This window comes from Psammomys obesus, unplaced genomic scaffold (assembly GCF_907164565.1).
Source record: "Psammomys obesus unplaced genomic scaffold, mPsaObe1.curated_primary_1811, whole genome shotgun sequence".
NCBI classification, from domain to species: Eukaryota; Metazoa; Chordata; class Mammalia; order Rodentia; family Muridae; genus Psammomys; species Psammomys obesus.
Genome location: NW_026596147.1, coordinates 6575378 through 6598555, shown reverse-complemented (window position 1 = coordinate 6598555; position 23178 = coordinate 6575378). Strand labels below are relative to the sequence as shown.

The 23178-nt window shown below is 40.9% G+C and overlaps 1 protein-coding gene across 2 annotated transcripts in view; it reads right to left on the bottom strand.

Moving 5' to 3' along the window:
• Pdlim3 (PDZ and LIM domain 3) overlaps positions 1-21598 on the bottom strand; it is a 32797-nt gene extending 11199 nt beyond the window's left edge. For both annotated transcript variants that reach the window (XM_055593585.1, XM_055593584.1), the window contains exons 1-3: positions 21428-21598; positions 9146-9297; positions 6809-6893 (exon numbers count right to left, since the gene is read on the bottom strand). In XM_055593585.1, coding sequence (XP_055449560.1) covers positions 6809-6893; positions 9146-9297; positions 21428-21520 — 330 coding nt within the window. In that variant the 5' untranslated portion in view covers positions 21521-21598. The remainder of the gene's footprint in view (positions 1-6808; positions 6894-9145; positions 9298-21427) is intronic.
• Positions 21599-23178: the final 1580 nt, after the last annotated feature.

The following is a 23178-nucleotide window of genomic DNA, read 5'->3' as shown; positions in this document are numbered from 1 at the left end:
TTAAAGAACTATTTCTGGTTGTCTCTTTCTTGGAGAACAAATGAAAAGAATCTAGAGATGAGCTACGTATACATGAGTCTCTCTTTGTGTGTGTGTGTCTGTGTTTGTGTGTGTGTAATTAAAACCAGATTTTTCATTCTGTTGTCCGAGGAACAGGACCACACAGCAGACTCTCAAGCCTTGAGTTTGAGACACGTCAGAATGACCCAATCTAAGCATAGCAATGTTTTCTTGTTTTGACTACATGCATAATTTTCAAACATGCTAATTTTTGCCTTAGAAGCACCAGAGGAAATAGTAGAGATACTAAACTACACACGAGACTGTTCTCTGTGTTGATAAAGATGGATGGAGCTACTTCATTTCCTTTGTGAATGTGCAGTGTTGCACACAGATTCGAAATAATGCAAAAGTTCTTTGAAATGTTTCCCGCCATATAGGCCTATGACCTTGTTAAAATAGCTCTGATGGTGCAAATGGAGCCCAGCTTCAACTACTAGCTAATGAGTCATTTCTTCACCTGCCCCCAATGTCATGCCACCCACACCCTGAGATGATATGAAGAACAGGGTTTGTTTCCTCAGACCTGGGACACATGTGTTAACAGTCCCTTGAAGCTCAAAAGATATAAGTTGAATACTACTTGGCTCATGATTGTATAGTGTTATTAGACTAATTAATACCTTGCTCATTGATTTTCTTTCCTCTGTAAGGATGGCTCCCTGGGGAGGCACTGGCTGGAGGACATCACTCTTGCTGACACTAAGTAGCAAGAGTATTGAAACCACCAAACATAGTTCCGGAAGTGTCACAGCTTTGAGTCACATAATACATAAAAATACCGGTGCAAACATTTACATAGTTGCACAGTCTGGGGATGTTAGCTGACTTTGTAATGAATTTGGATGGGGCCTGTTTTTGTGATTACCATTTTGACTAACCATTATCATGGCTTGAAGAAAGTGTGTTGGAAATAATTGTAAGTGATGACAGTCCTCAGGGCTTGAGCCTTTGTAACTCCTTTTGATATGAAAGAAGATGGAGGCTAATTGCCCAGTTTAGCTTTGATGGATTATAAATCTTCTGTGCCAATTATAGAGTGAATTGGTCAGGATAAAAACAAGCCATTCAAGCTTTGTAGAACCTAGTTGGTTTTTCAGAACAAAGTATGAAATATCATTAAAATCTTGGTAAATGGCATTAATTTTACAATAATTAGTTAACATACTATGATGGCTTGATTGGGGGAAAATATTTGCCTTTAGTTTTTGTTTCATGGGCCTTTAAATAAATAAATAAACATGGATGGTGATTGTCCTATAAAGGGACCAACTTCTCTGAAGGCATTTGTGCATCCATAATTCCCAATAGTATTTCCAAACGGCACTGAATAAGTTACCCAGCTCCAAGCTTTTTCTTTGTGGTTTTGTTTTGTGCTCTCTTCTCTCTCTCTCATTAGAAATGTATAATTGGTTAAAAGAAAAATCACTATATTTTCTACTCACATCATAAAAGGAAGTCTAATACAGGCTTAAAACATTTTTGTTTAGGCTTTGCAAAGCATTAGTTTATAGTCTTCTAGAGTCATTCCCCAAAGCACAATGAAGTGTATACACTAAAGTTAAACAAGAAATTTAATGATGGCTCAGAGAGGCAGCACTCTGTCCAAGTCTTACATCATTGTTGATGGTCAAACAGAATCAAAAGACAAAGCCAATTAGATGCCTGTGAGTCCACATTAATTTCTTTTCTTTTTTTTCTACTTTTCTTGGAAAAGCGCACGCAACACAAATTTTTATATAGAAGTTTCTACACAGACCAATCCAGCTTTTGTGTTTAATCTACCCAGAGAAAGCCATCAAACAATTCTTATCAAAAAGTAGTCATTCAAATTAAGTCTTAATTTTAAAATATGGTTTTTAAATGTTAGAGGCTTATATTAAGGAGTAATATTTTGAAGGAGTGGAATGTTAAAACAGCCAGGGCGTAAGTTATGCATCTGATGAAATGCCTCTGACACTAGAAAAATGGGGCTCTTGGAAGTGGCCTCTCAGGTTCTGGAAATAATCAGAACAAGGACAACACGCAAAGACAGTTCACTTTCAGTTTCTTACTTGATGACATTGTTCATAGACAAAGGACCACGGCCATTACTGTCTTTCCCTGAAGTTGTGTGCCTGACCCTTAGCTTCATTTCTCTTATTACTCACCAGTCTCTGAATCCTTCTTATGAAAACCACGGGGGAACAAGAAACAAATGACATGAAGCGAGCAAACGTTTGATGGTGTCAAAGTGAGGCAATGGCTCTGTAGCTTCACACTTAAAATTTATGACATAATCTGCTCACACTCACCCTTTGAGTGGAAAACAAAGCCATTCTCAAAATCATCATTTCCTCTAGTGATGGGCTTCCAGTGTTTCCAAACCCCACTAGAGGAGGGTTAGGGGAAACGTTGGTGAAAGCTTGCCTTCTATAGCGCCTTCTAGAGTTACCAAAACATTGGAGATTAAAGTTGATTTTATGGAACCAAACTGTGTCTGCACGTATAATAGGAAGACATAGTTCTTTACAAAGACATGGGCAGAATGTTCTTTCTGCTTGGAGAGAGCCATTTTTTTTCTTTGTTTCTGAAAAGCATCCTTCTTGCTATGGTTGGTACATCATACCTTTAAGGTTGGTACATCATACCTTTGAGTTATGTGACTGCTATTAAGCAGAAATGAGAATAATTGTTTATTCGAGGAAGAAAGCTTTGGGGAAGGACTAACCACACAGCCATCTAGAGTGATGTCTTGTTTAGAAAAATGCCAGAGCCCTACTCACAGACCACCAAGCTCAAGGGGAATGAATTCATTCAATTGTTGGAAACTGATCTGAACAACTTTTTTTTAGGTCTTTTAGAAGCCTAAGACTCAAATCTGAATCTATAAAAACAAAACTTCTCTATTTAGTGATAGAATGGAAGATGGAAAAAAAGATCTAACTATTAAAACTTTATAACAGTTATTATAATTGTGTAAGGGAAAGTCCCCAAGTCTAAACTTATAGGATGATATAAAAACATCATATATATCTCAAATATGCTGTTCCTTGGTCTAGGTCTTAGATAACCGGACATAGTGTTTCACTTTGTGTGTAGTCTGATTAAAATAAGAAAAATATTTTATCGCATACCAAAGGACATAATACTTACTATAATAACTTGACTTGGGTTGAGAACCAAGAACTCAAGTATTTTACTGTTTGTTGTCATTTAACCTTTCACCTATAGTAGCATTTAAAGTGCACTGATGGCATTTGGTTCCCCAGCTGACACACCTCTGCTTCCCAGAGGTTGTTCTGTTTATACAGTTCTCATTAAGGGGAAAAGTAAAAAAAAAAACATTTTAAGTCAGCACATTACTTAAATATTGTTTTTTTTTTTTCCCTCCCAATGCAAAGGCCACAGACATATAATATGTTAGGAGAAACTGTCTCTGCGTTGTACCCAGGACACTCAGATGGCCAGAGCTACCCTGAAATGCAGCTGTTTTGTGGACCAGATGCCTGTGCTGTGTGAACTGTTCACACTGCAATCTGTCTGAAGAGCTGCACAAACGGAAACCCTTTGATGATTGGGAGAGCTGAGATTGTTCTTATCTCTGAGCCGTCAAACACTGGCCTTTTGGAGAGGGAACCAGTAAGAGCTAGGCATGACTCAAATGTATGGAATTTTAAAAGGCTCCATCTGAATGCCTGCTGTAGTTGTTAACCTAATCGTCAATTTTTTTTTGCTAAAAAAAAAAATAATTTCCTTTTTCCTATTTGTAGAGTTGTAAAAAATATATATGTATAAATTGGTATTTGCTAACCCTTAAGTTCAGAATGTCTGGGTTAATAAAATGATTAACAAGAGGACAAAATATTTAATATTTGAATTATGCTTTAAAAGCTACTTCTTAGAAGAGTGATAATCAGAAATTAATGCATACAGAGATCTTCTTGCAAAAGAGCTCTCTTTTTCCACTGTAGCTCAGGAATTATTATTGACCCTAAACTCTGAAGAGATGGTAGCAGAATTCAGACTTTCTTCATGGCTTAAATTCAACTTGGCTCAGTGAATCCTTATAGGGTGAGAGTGACAGCTGTGATTCAGTATCTCCCAGAGTTTGGCCCATCAATTGAGCCTGTTTAGTGACCCCAGGCTTTACTTCTCATGTTGATGTGTTAGAGATTTAAAAACAGGGAGAAACTTGGGGTAGGAATGCAATTCGCAAAAGGGTGCATGTCATGCAGTGTTCGATGTGGCTGTGGCTGTGGCTGGCCAAAGAAATGGGGAATTCACCCATTGCTTTCTAGAGACTCTGTCCATTGGACAGTCAACAGATGCACGCTGAAAGGGCAGGGGGTCTCCTTTCCATATGCATTGCCTTTACATGATGAACCCACGTGGATGGGAGGTTAGCAAATCTTGTGCGTTTCTGCATAGGGCTGTGTATACACATAGAACTTTGTGTTTCAGCTAACAGTTCCTTGTGCTAATCAGAGGTGTCACTGGACTCTAGCATGCCACGGTGAGTCACCAGTGGCTTTCAGAGCTCTCTTTACTCTGCTTACAGGTTGAGCATTCCCTAATCCCAAACCTATAAATCCAAACTGCTCCAAAAAGAGAAACGTTTTGAGCAAGGATATGATGTCATAAGCAGAACTGCCATGCCTGGCCTCATGTAGTGGGTCCTGATTAAATCGGAGGGCTCATTACCCTGAGCCCTGAGTGTCAAGATGTTAAAAAAAAAAAAAAGGCAAAATTAAATTTTGTGTTTAGGCTTGTGTCTCTTTGATTAAGTATCTCATTGTGCACAGGCAAATGTTCCAAACTAACTAAAGTTTCTGGTCCTAAGCATTTTTAATAGAGGATAGGCAGTCTGTATTACCTCTCTCATCCTTTCCATCGTGTTCTCACTTACTCTGAAGAATGAAAGTCTTACCTGACCTAAATATGCCACTCATCTTCCAGGATCACACAGAACTTAACAGTTGGAGGAGCAGCCTCTGAGAATTGGTCCCAGGGTCTGTCCTGGGTTCGTTGCTGGGAATTGCTCAGTCTATGCTCCAGCCCTCCTCTAACTACACTCATTCATTAATCCGCAATTTCCTGGGTTCTTGCTGCAGGCTCTCCCTGGGGCAGTCTCAGTAAGGAAAACAGACAAGTGGCTCTTGTCTTTAGAATATTCTATATCCTGTTCATTTTCTTTGAGGCCCATTTACCCTTCTTTTTGCTCATAGTTTTTTTAGGGGCAGACCCTCCCTTCCCTTTTAGTCAAAAGCTAGGGGAAGAATCTTATAAAGTCTTCCGTCTACAGGCTACGTGTTATGTTTCCTTTTCTGTGTGTGTGTCCCGGGGAGGGAATTGTATTTTAACTAAAACAAAGCTTTGAAGGAGCGCAATTTTGAATGGTCTGCAATAGTCATGAGGGAGGGACTCTTCCTTGTCACACAGTGGCAGTGAAGACCACAACCCTTACATAAGCAGGTGTATTGTCAGGAAAGTTGGGGAGGCTTCTGACAGTTTTGGGGTTAAGGAGAAAAGACCCTTAGCACAAGGACTCCCACTCTTTTGACTGGTGTCAGGCCTTTGCTTATGCTGGTTTATTTAAATCGTTGAGTAGCGTATGTGATGCTTGTCCTTATCTTGTGCTATGTCTATTTTGTGAAGAGAAAACAGAGCCCTGCTGGGCGAGGTAGAAAACATGGAAGACAAATTCAAAGGGCAATGAAGCTGGGAAGGGGAAGGGTGCTGAAGTGTGAGCTCTAAATCTGTTCTCAGACAGTCTTCATTAGGTATATAGAAAACTACACACTAGAAACATCTAGCATTTTAATAGGAAAGCTTGTTTCAAAGATGATATTAAATACACATCTTTGTTTCTGTAAGCCTTGGCAGCTTCCAAGCAGAGGTTCTAAAACCCTGTTCTTAATTAGATTTTTCCAGTGCATTATAATTGAGGTTTGATTCAATTTCAGCTTTGGGGAGGACGGATTTTCTGAAAGTAGACACAGCCAGATAAGCATCATCAGATGATGCGATTCACGTGGCTTATGAGACAGGGTTGCCTCAAGGGAAAAGTCCTTTAGTTTTCATAAGTCGGCTGCACCAGCAGAATATCTCTGTGATAACACAATTCAATTCTTTTGGGGTAAAGTAAATTTAATTATAGAATATCAGAATTGAGAATTAAAGAAGGATGTCAAAATAAGACCTCTGCAAAGGCCTTCAGGATTGAAGAACACAGTAACATAGATTAGAGGCACCTGTTTCAAATGGCTCAGCCTAGTTTTTATTTTGCTTGATTGGAACATTTAAAGTTCTTAGCTTACATCATGGCCATTTATTTGGCAGAAGTCTATCACAAGACATTTAAAAAAAAGTGGACTCCAGATTTAGTGAAATTGTTCCTAATGAGGTCTCTCTCTCTCTCTCTCTCTCTCTCTCTCTCTCTCTCTCTTTTGTGTATCATGGTTTCAATATATAGTCCTGGATGGCCTGGGCTGAACTTTCTGTCTTTTCCACACTGGCACCAACCTTGGAGCAACCTTGCCTATATTTCCCAAGGTCAAAGAATAGACTTTATTTTTAAAGAGATTTTTTTTACCTAGACACTTCCTCTGTTTTTCCCTGGATGTAAGAAAACATGAATAATAAAAATTAATTGTAGAGAGTAGATTCACAGCTTCATGGGTGACTTGTTCTGATTTTTAGACCTGCCACCTTTTCACACTGGGAGACTCCCACCCTTGAACAGAAAACATGACTCTTCACTTCATACCTGTGGCTCAGCTTCTAAATTGATTTTGAAAGGATGCGCTTTTCCATCTTCAGACACCTGTGGAGACCACAAGCGGGTTTCTGCCCTGCAAATAAACAAAGTTTGCAAACTCTAAATCCAGATGGCGCTTCTTTTTAAATACACATTATTATACCATGTGTGTCTTTTCTGCTTCTGGGATACCTCACTCAGGATGATCTTTTCTGGATCCCACCATTTGCCTGCAAATTTCATCATTTCCTTGCTTTTAATTGCTGAATAGTATTCCATTATGTAAATGTACCACGATTTCTGTATCCATTCCTCAAATGAGGGACATCTGGGTTGTTTCCAGGTTCTGGCTATTATAAGTAAAGCTGCTATGAGCATGGTTGAGCAAATGTCCTGTTGTATAATTGAGCATAGTTTGGATATATGCCTAGGAATGGTATAGCTATTCCTATTAGACATATAATATAGGATAAACATACTAAAATCTATACACCTAAAGAAGCTAAGCAAGAAGGAGGACCCTGGGTAAGATGATAAATCCTCAGTCAGGAAGGCAAACGGGATAGATCTTGGAAGAGGGAGAAAACAGGACAGGAGCCTGCCACAGGGGTCCTCTGAAAGACTCTACTCAGTAGGGTATCAAAGCAGATGCTGAGACTCCTAGCCAAACTTTGGGCAGAATGCAGGGAACCTTATGAAAGAAGGGGGAGATAGAAAGACCTGGAAGGGTCAGGAGCGCCACAAAGAGAGCAACGAAACCAAAAAATCTACACAAAGGGGTCTTTTCTGAGACTGATATTCTAACCAAGGTCCATGTATGGAGATAACCAAGTACCTCTGCACAGTTGTAGCCCATGGCAGCTCATTCTCCAACTGGGTTTCCTCGTAAGGGTAACAGGGACTGTCTCTGACATAAACTCAGTGGCTGGCTCTTTGATCACCTTCCCCTGAGTTGGGAGCAGCCTTACCAGGTCACAGAGGAAGACAATGCAGCCAGTCCTGATGAGACCTGATAGGCTAGGGTCAGAGGGAAGGGGTGGAGGACCTCCCCCCATCAGTGGACTTGGAGAGGGGCAGGGAGGAGATGAGGGAGGGAAGTAGGGATAGAGAGGGAGTGGGAAAGGGGGCTACAGCTGGGATAACAAAGTGAATAAACTATAATTAATAAAAAAATAAATAAATTTTAGAAAAATACACATTATTTCCCATTATGTTTTTGAAAACTACTAGCAATCTTTGCTAATTTAAGCCAAAAAAAATGTTATTATTATTATAGTTTTTTTTTTTTTTTTTTTTTTACTTATTCTGTATATCCCTGTTTAGTTAGTCTTATATTTTTAGTTTCCTTCTGAAGAACTGAGAGCCCAGGAAGACTGCTTGAATTGCATGGTGTCTAAAGAAAGTACACCTCCAGTGTGTGAAAGAACAGAAGGGGGGGGATATAGAGACACAGCGAATACACCAGGAGTAAGAGTCTCTCTCCTCTCCTACCCTGCTAAGGCCACCACAGGAGCAGGGAGAGATGGGCCACAGGGCTCTGTGACTGGCAGCAAAGAGCAACGGTTTGTCCAGTGCTGTCAGTGCATCTGTGGCTCAGAAGAGAAGGCGCCAAGAGAAAATCTATTTCACTTCGTGACGCTTATGGATGGCTGATGGGTTGAGTCTCCTGAACGCGTGGAGATAACTGTGAGTATAACAGCAACATGGCAGCCACATTACCAATTGTTAGTTCATTATTTTCAGCCTCATATCAGGGCTCTCCTAAGAACTGGAGTTGGATTTCTACTCTAGGGGGTGGGGCTAGAAATATTTGCATATTTAACGTATGCGCATTGTGTTCTTCACACCTCGTAACAGTCTTTTGATATGACTCTGTACAAAACAGCAGAGAGTATAAAGGATATTAGCGACCCAATTTAACATGGTCACACCTGGGAAAATCAAGAGATTCTTTATAGATCATCTCTCAGTCTTATTCCATACCACAGGCATGGTCAGCTGCTCATTCTACTTTGTAGAAGTACAAAGTAGCAAGTGCCTGAGCTGCTATGAGAAGTCATTCCTCTGCACCATTTTAGTTTTGACATTTCAGAAAAATGATTTTTTTTTAACGGTTCATCCACAAATGCTAGATTGACTAATTTCAGTGAATACAAAAATAAAGTAGCTGATACATAAAAAACAAAAAACAAAAAAACTCCATCAAAATTGTAGGTCTATGACATTCTCAGGAGGCAGATGAGACCATTTAGAGCTCTGGTTCAGGTTCTCCTGAAAAAAACAAAAAACAAAAACAACAACAAAAAAAAAACAGATCAAGTTTTGACCCTATTAGTCAAGGTGCACCTGTCAATCTTGAGACTCAGCTGGTACGCTGCTGCTTTAATCCTGTCCTGTGCATCAGCGTGAGTCATGGACTCCGTACCAAAGCCATCAATAGCCAGGATGACATCTCCAGGACACAGGTTGGCAGCTGCCGCCTTGCTCCCTGGAGTGATCTGAAAGAAATCAAGACACCATTTAAAACCCAATATCTAGCAGATTTTGTATGTTATCCTGGCAATATTTTCAATGTTTCACTTCTTGTGAAATCTTAAATCTAATTTTAAAGGCCCTCTCAGTTGATCAATTGTATTAATGATATTTTATTATGCTAAATAATTTTCATACTAGTTACATCTTAAGTCCCATTTTATCTATCATTATCTTTTGAATATTTTATATACCTACATCTGTGAATATTTTCTTTGTTGAAAACCAATAATTTTAAAGTTTTTGTGTTAGCCAGAAATTTCCTTTTTGAGATAGAGTTTTTCTACATTTTTGGCAACTTTGGTACTTGATGGAAATATCTCCCATGCTCATGGCTTAGCAGTATTAACATAGTAAAGATGGCCATCTTACCAAAAGCAATCTACAGATTCAATGCAATTCCCATCAAATTACCAACACAATTCTTTACAGACCTTGAAAGAAAAATTCTCAACTTCATATGGAATAACAAGAAACCGAGAATTGCTAAAACAATCTTCTACAATAAAAGATCTTCTGGAGGTATCTCCATCCCTGATCTTAAGCTGTACTATAAAGCAACAGTAATAAAAACTGCATGGTACTGGCATAGAAACAGAATGGTGGATCAATGGAACCAAACAGAAGACCCAGAAATAAACCCAACACTTATGGACACCTGATCTTTGACAAAGATGCCAAAACCATACAATGGAAAAAAGATAGCATCTTCAATAAATGGTGCTGGTCTAACTGGATATCTATCTGACAGAGGGCTAATATCCAGTATATATAAAGAACTAAAGAAGCTGAAAAGCAACAAACCAAGTAATCCAATTAAAAAATGGGGAACAGAGCTAAACAGAGAATTCTCAATAGAAGAATATCGAATGGCAGAGAAACACTTAAAGAAATGCTCAACCTCATTAGCCATCAGGGAAATGCAAATCAAAACGACCCTGAGATTTCACCTTACACCCACCAGAATGGCCAAGATCAAAAACTCAAGTGACAACACACGCTGGAGAGGTTGTAGAGAGAGGGAAACCCTCCTTCACTGCTGGTGGGAATGTAAACTTGTACAGCCACTCTGGAAATCAATCTGGCACTTTCTCAGACAACTAGGAATAGCGCTTCCTCAAGATCCAGCCATACCATTCTTAGGCATATATCCAAAAGAGGCTCAAGTACACAATAAGGACATTTGCTCAACCATGTTTGTAGCAGCTTTATTTGTAATAGCCAGAAGCTGGAAACAGCCCAGATGCCCCTCACCTGAGGAATGGATACAGAAACTGTGGTACATCTATACAATGAAATATTACTCCACAATGAAAAACAAGGAAATCATGAAATTTGCAGGTAAATGGTGGGAACTGGAAAGGATCATCCTGAGTGAGCTGTCCCAGAAGCAGAAAGACACACACGGTATATGCTCACTCATATAGACATACAATATATGATAAACCTACTAAAATCTGTACATCTAAAGAAACTAATCAAGAGGAAGAACTCTGACTAAAATGCTCAGTCCCCATCCCGAAAGGCAAAGAGGATGAACCTCCTTAAGGTTTTACATGCAGAAATATTTCTGTATGAAATACTCCTCACCTGGTGGCTCCTTCTTATCCTTTAGGATTAGGTGCAAATAATGTATGTTAGAAAATTCCCCCAAGTTCCGAAGCATCCTATCCTTCCCTACTCCCCTGACCTCCTCATTTATCTTTATAGCTTGTTCATTTCCTTCATGAAGATTACTTTTGATTTTGTGTTTGTTTAGTTACTTGTGTATCGCTGTCTTCTCAACTAGAGTGCAAGCTTATCCGATGGAATGTGCTTGACTTATACTGACTTGACTGGTGAGTTTTCAGCATTAGCACTGTCAAAAGGTGTATAAATTCAGGATGAACTTCTCTTTGGGTTCTGTAGTTTGGTCTTTTACTTAGCCAGTGATTTTCTGTAGAACATCTGCTAATGATGTTAGGGGGTAGCAGCAGACAGAGCCCCAGGTCAAGTCATTAGAGGGGGGAGGGGACGCAGAGAGAGAGAGAGAGAGAGCAGAGAGACACACACAGAGATCTGATTGTAAAGTTGTGAAGTTCAGGATAGATGGGTAAGTGTATCCCACTTGTAAACTAGGTGTTGGGTGTGTTAAACCCATCAAGATGTACTGTGCATTTTCATCTTGCAGTAGTTTCAACTCTGGATGGTGTTATCAGGGTATAACCCCATCATTGGTCAAGGAGTATCTGAATTTCACAGTGTATTTCCGGATGTTTAGATTTAGTAAACGAAAAACTGAGGAATGAATGAAAGGGTCATTTAAATCAGGGCTTATGAGGAAAAAGCTGGTATACTCAAAAATTATGGATGTGTGTGTTTTGTGTTTATATGATCTTTCTCTCTCTTTCCCCCCCCTCTCTCTGTGTGTACACACTCACAGACACAATTGTATGCATCCTCACGTGTGCTCATACAGAGGAGGATGTTAGTTGTCCTAATTTATCATTTTCTTCCTTATTTACTTTGAGACAGGCTCTCTTATTGTACCTGTAACTCCCCGTTTTCCTGCTAGGCTGCCTGGGTTTGAAGCCTCTTGTTTCTAATACTCCACTGTGACTGGGTAACAGGTCCAGCCATGCCAGAAATATTACCTGGGGGCTGAACTCAGATCCTCATGTTATTGCAGGAAGTGCTCTTCCTACCGAGCCCCCCCCCCCCCCAGCCAGTTTACGTTTATTATTGTGAACTTGCCATGGTTATGTTTGGAAACTGGCAATGTAAATCACAATTACCCACGAGTCTGACTTCAAACCTCTGATCACTCCAGGAATAAACTCTGTTGTTCCTGATATGTTACTCTAGGATTAATAGTCAATTCGCTGTTTTCCGTTCACTTATTCTGTTCCATTCTGAGCCCTTAGAAAGATTCAAGCTCATCTAAATAAATAAAATTGCAAAAATAGTAAGTTCTCATGTGCCCTACGTCTCCAGTGCTATCATTAGGTAGCCTATTGTGCTTGGTTAGTTTCTGTGTCATGAAGATTTTCTAGTGGGAACAGGTAATAGAAGATTGGTGAAGAGAACTGGGATAATTACATCTTGGCCTTTGGAAGTTACTTCATATCTGCTTTCATTTAGAAGTTCTCCTGAACCCAAGACTGTTAGAAAAAAGTTTCCATCTTCAATGGCCCTTGTACGGATAAAAATAACCCTAATCATTTAATATTCTTTCAATATAAAATGCCAAGGGCAGTGCTTTCTGTCTTTAAGCTTCTAAGGTCAGAATGGGCTAAAACATTAAATGAGGCTGAATGTGTCTGTTTGTAGAGGCCTTCTTAGGTTTAATGATGCAGTTGAAAAGACTCAAGTTGTAGAACACTCAGTCTGGATCTGGAAATAGTTAACTATTTTTCTGTTTTAGCTTTGATTATGATGTATGGAAAATAGAGCTGTGTATATGTATGCATATATATATATATATATATATATATATCTGTACTTGTACTCAGTGCTGCTGGGTGGGTTAAATGTCTTCACACATTTTAAACAGACATCAGAACTTAAAGGTTGAACAAGTAATAAATATTGGCTTTATATGTTGAGCAGACATCTAAATATCAAAACCAAATATTTTATATACTAGAAGGCACTAAAATTAATAGTAAATACTAACATTAAGAATTTTATCTTGGCCTGGAGAGATGGCTCAGAGGTTAAGAATACTGGCTGTTCTTCCTAAAGGTCCTGAGTTCAATTCCCAGCATGGTGGCTCATAACCATCTATAGTGAGATCTGGTGCCCTCTTCTGGCTCACATGCAGGAAGAATGCTATATAAGTAAATAAATGAAAAAAATAACAACAACAACAACAACAAAGAATTTTATCTTATCCGTATAAAAAAATTCTACATCTTAAATATTGGTTTCCTAGACCTATAAGATAGAATAAACACACTAAAATCTGTGCACCTAAAGAAGCTAAACAAGAGGGAGGTCCCAGAGTAAGATGATCAACCCTCACTTAGACAAATGGGATGGACACTGGAAGTAGGAGAAAACAAGAAACAGGACAGGAGACTACCGCAGAGGACCTCTGAAAGACTCTCCCTAGCAGTGTATCAAAGCAGATGCTGAGACTCATAACCAAACCTTGGGCAGAGTGCAGGGAATCATATGAAAGAAGGTGGAGTTAGTGAGACCTGGAGAGGATGGGAGCGCCACAAGGACCAAATGTATCTGGGCACAGGGGCTTGTCTGAGACTGATTCTCCAACCAAGGACCATGCATGTATATAACCTAGAATCTCTGCTCAGATGTAGCCCATGGCAGCTTAGCATCCAAGGGGGTTTTCCTAATAAGGGGAACAGGGACTGTCTCTGACATGAACTCAGTGGCAGGCTCTTTGCCCCCACCCCCTAGGGAGGAGCAGTCCTGCTAGGCCATAGAGGAGGACATTGCGGCCAGTCCTGATGAGACCTTATAAACTAGAGTTAGATGGACGGGGAGGAGGACCTCCCCTATCAGTGGACTTAGAGAGGGGCAAGGAGGAGATGTGGGAGGAAGGGTAGGATTGGGAGGGAATGAGGGAGGGGGCTACAGCTGGGATACAAAGTAAATAAACTGTGATTAATATAAAAATTAAAAAAGAAAAAAAGAAAAGCTGTCAAAATTGGTTTCATTGTCTCAGTAATGCTCTATGATAGGCTGGGCAGAAAGGACTGCACCCCAGGGCTTCCTGCTGAGCTGAGAGCAGCTACAGGGCCACTTCACCAGGCATTTCAGAAGCTGGCCTAGTTAGCTTTAGCTGTCATCTCGACACAGAGTAGAGTCATCTGAAAGGACAGCCTCAACTGAGGAACCGCTTAGATTAAATTGACCCGTGGGCATGTCTGTAGGGGATTATCTTGACTGTTGATTGATGTAGAAAGACCCAGTTATTGTCAGCCATATCATCCCTAGGCAGGTGGTCATGAACTGAGTAGAAAAAACTAGTACAAGCTGTCCAGCTGGTACACAGCCCCCTCCATAGTTCCTGTTATACGTCTTGGCTGTGAAATGAGTATAAATGCTGTGTGAGATAGGAAGAAGGCCTGTCGTGGGTTCCCTCTTGCTTCCTTCAGTGATAAGTGTGATCTGGAATTATAAGCTGAAACAAACCCCCTTTCCTCTGTTGTTGCTTTCAGTCAGGGTGTTGTGTCACAGCAACAGAAATGAAACCAGAATGGATGTCAATGGGAATGTGGCTACTGATGGCGAGAACCCACTTCTGACTTTGTTTTCAACATGGTACTATTTTTAGCCCTCCACAGATGGATGGGTCAGGTAGAAAATGGGTAGAGAGAGGGGACATACATTGCTTTTAATTGTTCCTAGTTTTCTAGTTCAGCAGGTCTGATTAACAGAATGACTAATGACTAAAATGACTACTAACTTGACTTTGTTTTTGTAAGCTAAACCATTTACTAAGGTGTAAGAATCCACTATCCATGATTAATTTATACTATTATGTTATTTTAATGTTCTACCATTATACTATTACATTGTATCTTTGTAGTATGCTCACAGATTTTTATTACTATGCTTTCTCTAATTGAGAGAACAGAGAGGTAAAATGAAGCATAGGGTTTTAAAATCAATTATTTCATATTTGTGTTCACTAAAGTTTTTATTAAAAATACCAGAGAGATAATTGGCCATAGGCCTGCTGTCAATCACTCTAGCATCATGAATTTAAACATCTCAACTATAAGAATCACTTGTGGTCCTCGTTGACCATAAAGACTTCATCCTGTACCAGATGTCTGGGGTCAAAACTCCGAGTCTCTAGGAAAGGACCTAGGAACTGTGTTATTTACAAATATCTTAGATGATTTTGGCTCTTCATGTCAACCACTGTTGTTCCCCCATTTCCTACCAAATGAACTTTGGAAGCCTTGCCAGGCATTTAAGTCCCTCCGAGAACTGGTACTATGGGAGTTTCCAGAGTGACCATTCTTGTATCATGTACAGCAAAATGTCCTCATGACCCTGAGCATAGATGTTTTTGAAGTGATCTGCATAATTTTAATACGTGGTTTAAGCTGAAAACAATTAATTTACTGTCATGATAATATTATTATGATTGAGGCCTATTATCTGGCTTAACTGTTACTGTTGTTTTAATATGAGAAAGTTGATGCTCAGATGTTATAATCTACTCATGTGGGGTTATTTACTCAGTGAAAAATCTGAATTTTTTTTCTGTGGTTGTTTCACTTATTGGCACAGGCTCTTCCACTGCTCCATGCAGCCTCCCGTGGGGACTCTCCCCATTACTGTGCCTCCTGCTGGCTCTTAAGCCATATGTTTCTTGGGGAATTTTGGATCAGTATGTCATTAGTTTATACACATGCCTTCTTCCACTGATACATGAGCGTCTCAAAGGGAAGAGATCCATCTAAATTATAATTGTTCTCGCTTGGTGCTTTTCACTTAACAGGGTATTTTGTTATCAACATTATGGAAATATGAACCCTCTGTAGACACAGTCTTTGCTAGCACAAAATTACACAGGGTTTTATTCATGTCAATCATTCTACTGCCCTAGGGAAATCTTTTCCTGGGAAAAGATTGTGACCAACTACAAACATCCCATCGTAAGTTTTCAAATTTCAAATAAAGTTTAGATTGAGGAAATAGACTGTGTACATGTGTGTATTTGTGAGTGTGTGAGGGTATGTATGTGAGTGTTTGTGAGTACGTGTGAATGTGTGTGTGTGTGTGTGTTTGTGAATGCTGTGTGAACTTGAATACCAGCTCAGAGTGTGTTGGTGTACTGTTAATGCTTGCAGACACACGCACTCAAACACACTCACACACACTCACACACACTCACACATGCATTCACACATGCATTCACAAACACACACACACACACACATTCACAGCCACACTGATCCTGAAGCTCTCTGAGGAGGAGGGAGGGGAAAAAGGGAGGAAAAGACATAGCAGCCCCAGATCTCCACTCATTTCACGATGTGTGAACAACTTGAGCTTATACTGCATTCCATGTTGGAATTTACAAATGTCAACAACTTGTGACTTGTCTGGCATAGTATGCTCACTTCCTGATGGTCAGGAGATTTCCAGAGGAACCCTTAGGATCTTCTTTACAGAAAACAATCCAAACAACAACCACAAAACCCAAATAACAAAAAACTAAACAAACAACCACAACCAACCTCCAAACCAAAAGACGCTCACATAGCGATGTGAACCTCAAACATTATTTTGTGAAACTTAGTGTCTGAAATATCCACTCTCTATAAGTTCTTGGCTCTAGTGAGTACCTCCATCAGCCAGGCCCTACTTCCTGAAAGCTCCTCAGCCTTTACCATTGCACCATGAGCTAAAGACTGCACGTGATGCAGGGGGAGGCATTTCAGGTTTGAACTGTCATGTAACGCTCTCTCTCTTTTTTATTATTGTTAATTACTCTTTATTCACTTTGTATCCCCCCATAAGCCCCTCCCTCCTCCCCTCCCAATCCCACCCTCCCTCCCTCTTCTTCACGCATGCCCCTCCCCAAGTCCACTGATAGGCGAGGTCCTCTTCTCCTTCCTTCTGATCTTAGTCTATCAGATCACATCAGGAGAGGCTGCATTGTCGTCTTCTGTGGCCTGGTAAGGCTGCTCCCCCATCAGGGGGAGGTGATCAAAAAGCAGGCCAATCAGATTATGTCAGAGGCAGTCCCTCTTCCCATTACTATGGAACCCACTTGGACACTGAACTGTCATGGGCTACATCTGTGCAGGGGTTCTAGGTTATTTCCATGATAGTCCTTGGTTGGAGTATGAGTCTCTGGGAAGTTCCCTGTGTTTAAATTTTCTGGTTCTGTTGCTCTCCTTGTGTGGTTCCCATCCTCTCCAGATCTTACTATTTTCCACTTCTTACATAAGATTCCATGTACTCTGCCCAACAGTTGGCCATAAGTCTCAGCGTCTGCTTTGATAATCTGCAGGGCAGAGGCTTTCGAGGCCCTCTGGTAACACTCTCTCTTAAACTAAGCGTCCTAAACCTACATTTTTAACTTACGCAAAATGTAGTGCCTGTGTTGTCTAGAAAATTTTGAGTCTGGTGGCTCATTTTCCTGCCTTTTGATGTGTGTGTGCATGTTGTTTCTTCAAATTATACTAAAATTTATTCCACTGATTAGTGGGTTTCTGAATAATTATGGGGCAGAAACTCTTTGTCATAACTTTGTGAACCGTAGCTTCAGCAGATGGAGAGGGTTACCTCTGTCCTTGAAGTAGGAGAGCGCTGGAGATAGTTCAGCGGCCTGGGACAGCGAGTTTGGTTAATATACTCCCTACAGTAAGAATGCACTTGGCAGTTTCTTCCCTTTGCTTGCATATATTATGCGTACACACCCAATCCCAAATCGTGTACTTACAGTCTTAGAACCCTCTAGAACCTCTTTCTCACCCCATGTCAGGATACAAGCATTCCTGTCTCTAAGAATGGTGTGTCTTCTCACCCCCAGTAGCAATCAAATTTAGACAGTTTCTAAATTGTCAACTATATTCCCACTAACTCTGCGTATGGCGAAGGCTGAACTGTGTTTTCTAGTATACTTTTAGGAGAATTTCCTATTTACCAGCTTATGTCTATGTGTGATTGGCTGTGCATATAATGCAACCAAATGCATTGCAGGAAGGGACGCGTGCAGCAAAAGAAATGATTACGTATTCTAATCTATCCATCAATACAGAGAAATATCTAAATTACACACCCCTTGGTAACCAACTCCCTCCTCTTCTAAATCCCATGAAAAAGGCCCAGAACAATGACTGGGGCCCTGAGTACTCTCATTCCCATGGCCCACTGTCAGTTTTGATGGCGCCACCCTCTCCAGTCTGTACTCAGAATAAAGTTATCTTGCTGCTTTTGCAAGTCTGCATGAGGCGCTCTTTTCAATTCTTTGGAAAAGAGGCCAAGAATCTAGCAGCCTTGGCCCAGACTGTATCCACCAGGAGCCCCTTCCACAAAGTCTGGTTGGGGCTCCATTATCTCTGAAGGAGCACTGATATGCTAATCTAAAGACATGCAACTTTTCTAGGCAATTGGAAACATGTTAAATTAACAAAAATTCCATTATCCAGAATCTACTGAACATCTTAATGTAGAGCAGGGCAATACACTATAGAGGCCCACCGTTGCTCTCTTGATCATGTGGTTGACTCTAGCTGTGACTTTTCGCCACTGTCCAGCATCAAGACCGAGTAGCACGCTGCCAGTTGCTGGCCCAGGCAGTGGACAATACTCTAAGTATGGTCTCAATGAAGCTGCGTCACTTTCAGACCATTTTAAAGCGACAGTGTCATGAATTGAGGGCCCGCTATAGTCTGCATTTATACAGCACAGGCCAGGAAGGGTACTTACAGTCTAGCTCGTAGGAGGACAAAAACTAAGTTACGTGACTTGAGAATATACCTCTCATGTATGGAACTTCTTAGGACATTAAGTATGGCATTTCAGTTCTTTGTGTCCTTAAGAACTTAACCAAACGGGCAGTTACCTTAATTGTGGAGTGCATATTGTGAGAGCGCAATCTACCTATTTATGGTAATAAATTTCTGTAAAAGGTGAGCATGTTAGTCATTCATATTATACCTATATATATTTTGTAGCAATGTTTTATAGCATATATGATGTACCGGATGCTGCTATGTACCAAACAGTTTCCAACATAAAAGGCTTCTTGCTCTCAAGAGACAAGTGATGGAGTGGGATATGCTAAAGCCTCTGTGGTGTAGACATGACAATAAGAGAAGACAGGTGGAAAGCTATGGCTTTCTGTGGTTAGAGGAGGGCTTAGGGAGAAGTTCTGAATAGGTTTTCACAGGCAGCGAGGCCCATGGGTTGGGGCTGGAGAAAAGGATTCTGGGAGAAAGTGATAGGTATCAAGAAGCACAGCCCTGTGCGGGAGCTGTGGGCATCGCTGTCCTTGTATGGAGTGAGAGGAGGAAAGGGAGAGACAGGGAAGAAAGGAAGTCAGAACAGATAGTAAAAAGCCAGGCTGAGGAACGCGCCTTCTCTGTAAGATAGTGTTGTCACTGAAGGATGTTTAATGGGAAGGCTGAACGTCCCCTTGTACTTTTCAAAGATGTATGGTAAGGATATAAGGATATGCAGGGTGGACTTGAGACAGCAGGCAGCACACAGAATGTTAATCAGTCCTTTTTGGAGTATTTTTAAAATTACAAAAGAGAATGACTGTACTACCTAGCAATAACAGTTGCTTTTGATTAATACCTCCTAGGTTTTTATCCAAATGATTTCGCATGTCTCTGTAAGTATTCTGAACACATTCTTAATAAGAATCCATGGAGGCATAAAAGCCCAAGTGAAAGGGCATGCACTATTGAACAAGAATCGCTGATATGCATGACTTTAGGAAAACTTGGAGCTGGACAGTTCAGTGTTATCTGTTCCCTAGAAGTTACAATAATTGAAAAGGTAAACTTTAAACAAATAATGTCTGGTTAATTACTGAATCAAGTGTCCACAGTTGTGATACACATTAGACATGAGTTAGAAAACCAAGATAAAATGGCTCTTCATATAAAAATGTCATTACATCAAATATTTATTGAAAGTCTTTGTAGTCCAAATGCAGATGTGAGATTACATTAAAATAAATGTTGCTTTTAGTCAACAATCCCAAGTTTCAAACATATGATTCATTTGACAGATATGTTACAGACTAGTAGTAAGATAATTCTTTCTATAAATATATTAAAGGGTCTTTATGACATAATTTATTCTTCAGGATTTAAGTTAATATGATTTATTCTTTGTTATAATTCAAGAGCTTCTGATACTTGACATGAGCAAGCGAACCTTTTAAACTAAACATACTTCTTAGTAGAGACAGTGGAAACTGTTTTCATTGGTAAATCTATAAAAGGAATTGGTTGGCCCAGATCATGGAAGCATTTTCTGCTTAATCTACTTTCTGGGGGGCATGTTTTAATGTCTCATATAAAAACACATGTCAGATGTGTTTATATGTTTTTGAAAAATGTAAAACAAAGCTTGAAATGACCCATTGTTTGCAATACATGCTTTGGTATTTTTAAAAAACACAGTGTCACAAATGATATCGACATACATGTATTTGCCCTATTCAAAACCTGTGAATGATCAGATTATAAAGCATACATTTCATAAAATATAGTATGGGCGGTAAGAAAAGTACAGCATTTAGAAAATAAAATTGTAGTATCTGAAAGTTTGTGCCTGTATGTTTAAAATGGCTTGCAAGTAGTAACTGAAATGATTGCTTTCAAAACACTGAGAAACTATCAACTAGACCAAATAATGGTTCATGATTATTCTGGAAATTTTGTTGACAGAAAAGGAACCCTGGGTTTCATTTTCTCACGCCACCTCTTGTTGTATTCTGCTTTAGGTAACATGCAATGAAGCAGTTTGGTTTTGCTACTGAAGTCTTATTTTCAGAGTTATTAGACTGAGTGGTTGTCTCTATCAGGTAAACTATTGCACGGGTTTTCTTTGTAGTTTGAATTATAGGTAATGCTTCTTCAGCCAAGTTCCCAGTTTTGGAAAAATATTTATCTAAAATGCCTGGAAACGGGGGAATACACATTAGTAATATTTTCCCCGTCCGGGCTGATACGAGTGGTTTTAACTTGACCAATCCAAGCTGTGCCCTGCGGAAGTTCTCATCCAGGCAAGAAAATTGCTCAGATGCAAGTTCAGCGCCAGCAAGTAACTGTGAGTCCTCAGCACCTCTTTCTTGCTCTCAGGACACGGGGTGGGGAGAGGTAAAAGTACTCCCAGCTCTGGTGCCCTCCTCTCACCCCGTCAGTGGACCTCTCTTGGAAATGTGGCTGGGGACCCAGAAAATGGGATGCAGAGGACGTGAGCTGATTTGGTTAATCTCAAAACAGTTCTGCATTCCACTCAGCTTGTAGCTGAAGTCCAGCTGAGAGCCAGAAGCTCGGGTCCTGCCAGTGCCCACCCTTCCTCCCTCCCCAGGCTTCTTGGTTACCTCTCACCTCCTGGACGCCAGGTGACCTGCAGCAAAATACAAGAGAGGAAAACACCTACCCTGGTGATGACCAAAGGCTGGTTGAAGTCTATGCCCCCAGAGAGTCTGAAGCCCCAGGGCGCAGGGCCCGGAAGGACCACAGTCTGGGGCATGATGCTTTCCCGCGAGTGGGTCCAGCAACGGGTGCTCTGCACAGTGCGAGTCCCGGAACCGGACAACCCGCTTGACTCCTGGGGCTGCGACCTAGCTGGGATTGCGGTCGGGGAGTTTTATCCCTGCTGCGGGGTGACGTCACTGGCCTCCTCTCCTCCCCGCCCCCTCCCACCAAGGAGAGCTCCAACTTTGGAAGTGAGAGACAGCGCCTGGCCAGAGGAGCTCCCAGCTGGGTGCAAGTCTTCCAAACCTCTCCCCGCCCAAGGAGGCTTCGGGTTACAGCCTCCATCATTCCCTAAGTAACACCTGTCCTCCTGTTTAAAGTATACTTGCTCAGCAGTGCATTTTACTGGGCAGTTAAAAGCATCACGCCACAGCCTCCGTGCTTTCAATTAAAACAAAACACAAAGCACATCCAGGCGCTCAAGAATTTAGCAGTTTTGAGCGCGCTGAAGCTTTCTTACTATCTAGCTTTGGTCAAGTTAAAGTCTTCATTTCTTCGTCTGTAAAACAGGAACAAATATTGTATTTGTAGGAGCACTGCGAGAATTAGGCGGCAATAAAATGAAAAGTTTCTGCGCAGCGCCCCACACAGCATAAAGAATAAATAGCAAGCGTTTCTACAAGTAAAATATGTGTTCCCAAAGAGGCACGTCTGACTTTGTGATATAGACATGACTTTGTTATTTGTGAGGTTTACACCCTGTGAAGTTTACACTTGGAATTAGCCCCTCTCTTGCCCCCTACCCCACCCCCTATCCCCAATCAAAATCTCAAGATGCGTTAAGCAAGTTTTGTTTTGAGTTTGGGCTATGTTCATAGCTATCCCCAGAGGCAGGTGGCAGGATCTTCAGGTTGGACGACTGTTTGCTATCTAAAGGCAAGATCTAGGTTTTGCAGCTTCTCTGTCTGGGTACCTCAGCCAAAATGAGGGTGTCTATGGAAGTGGGAAGAAAAGGGACCCAGAGGACCTCGGGACTGATGTAAATGGCAGTGGGCCATCAAGGAGATGAGTATTTGCTGATCGCCTCTGTGGTCCAGGTGTGGTAAGCATTGCTTTAACCCGTGTCTTCATTTCATCTCTATTCCTCTTGCTATGGCTGGTATAATTTCTCACGCCAGGGAGTAGCCTCTCTGAATTGGAATAGCTCATGTAAGATCACATAGCTAACACATGGCAGAAGTGAAATAAACACTCTAGATGGGCTCAGCTCCAGCTTCCTCCTGGTATGGGAATGGAGGTCGGGAGAGCCTGGAGAGCATCCTGGTCTGGATGCAGTGTGGAACTGAGCACAGCTGGTGCTACATATGGGTCAGCATGTTCCGCTTCCCAGGAAGAGAGGCCAGGATGTGGAAAGAGAAGTATGAGCTGCTTTAAAAACCCAAGAAGGAGGGTCTTGAACTTAATGTTCAATAGCATAGGGCCGTAGTGACCTAAGAGAGCGGAACCCTTTCAGTAGAGCACTTTGTTCAGATGCACTTGGAGAAAAGAGGTTTAAGAATCTGTAAACAGAATGCATCAGTCTGGGAAAGCGTGCATCCCAGAACCAGGAATGGCATTACTTTACCCACTGTGATGGCTTGTCCGGGCCTCAGGGGATAGATGTTTTCCAGTGCCCCACCTATGTTGAATTATCAGTAAAATAAACATAACATA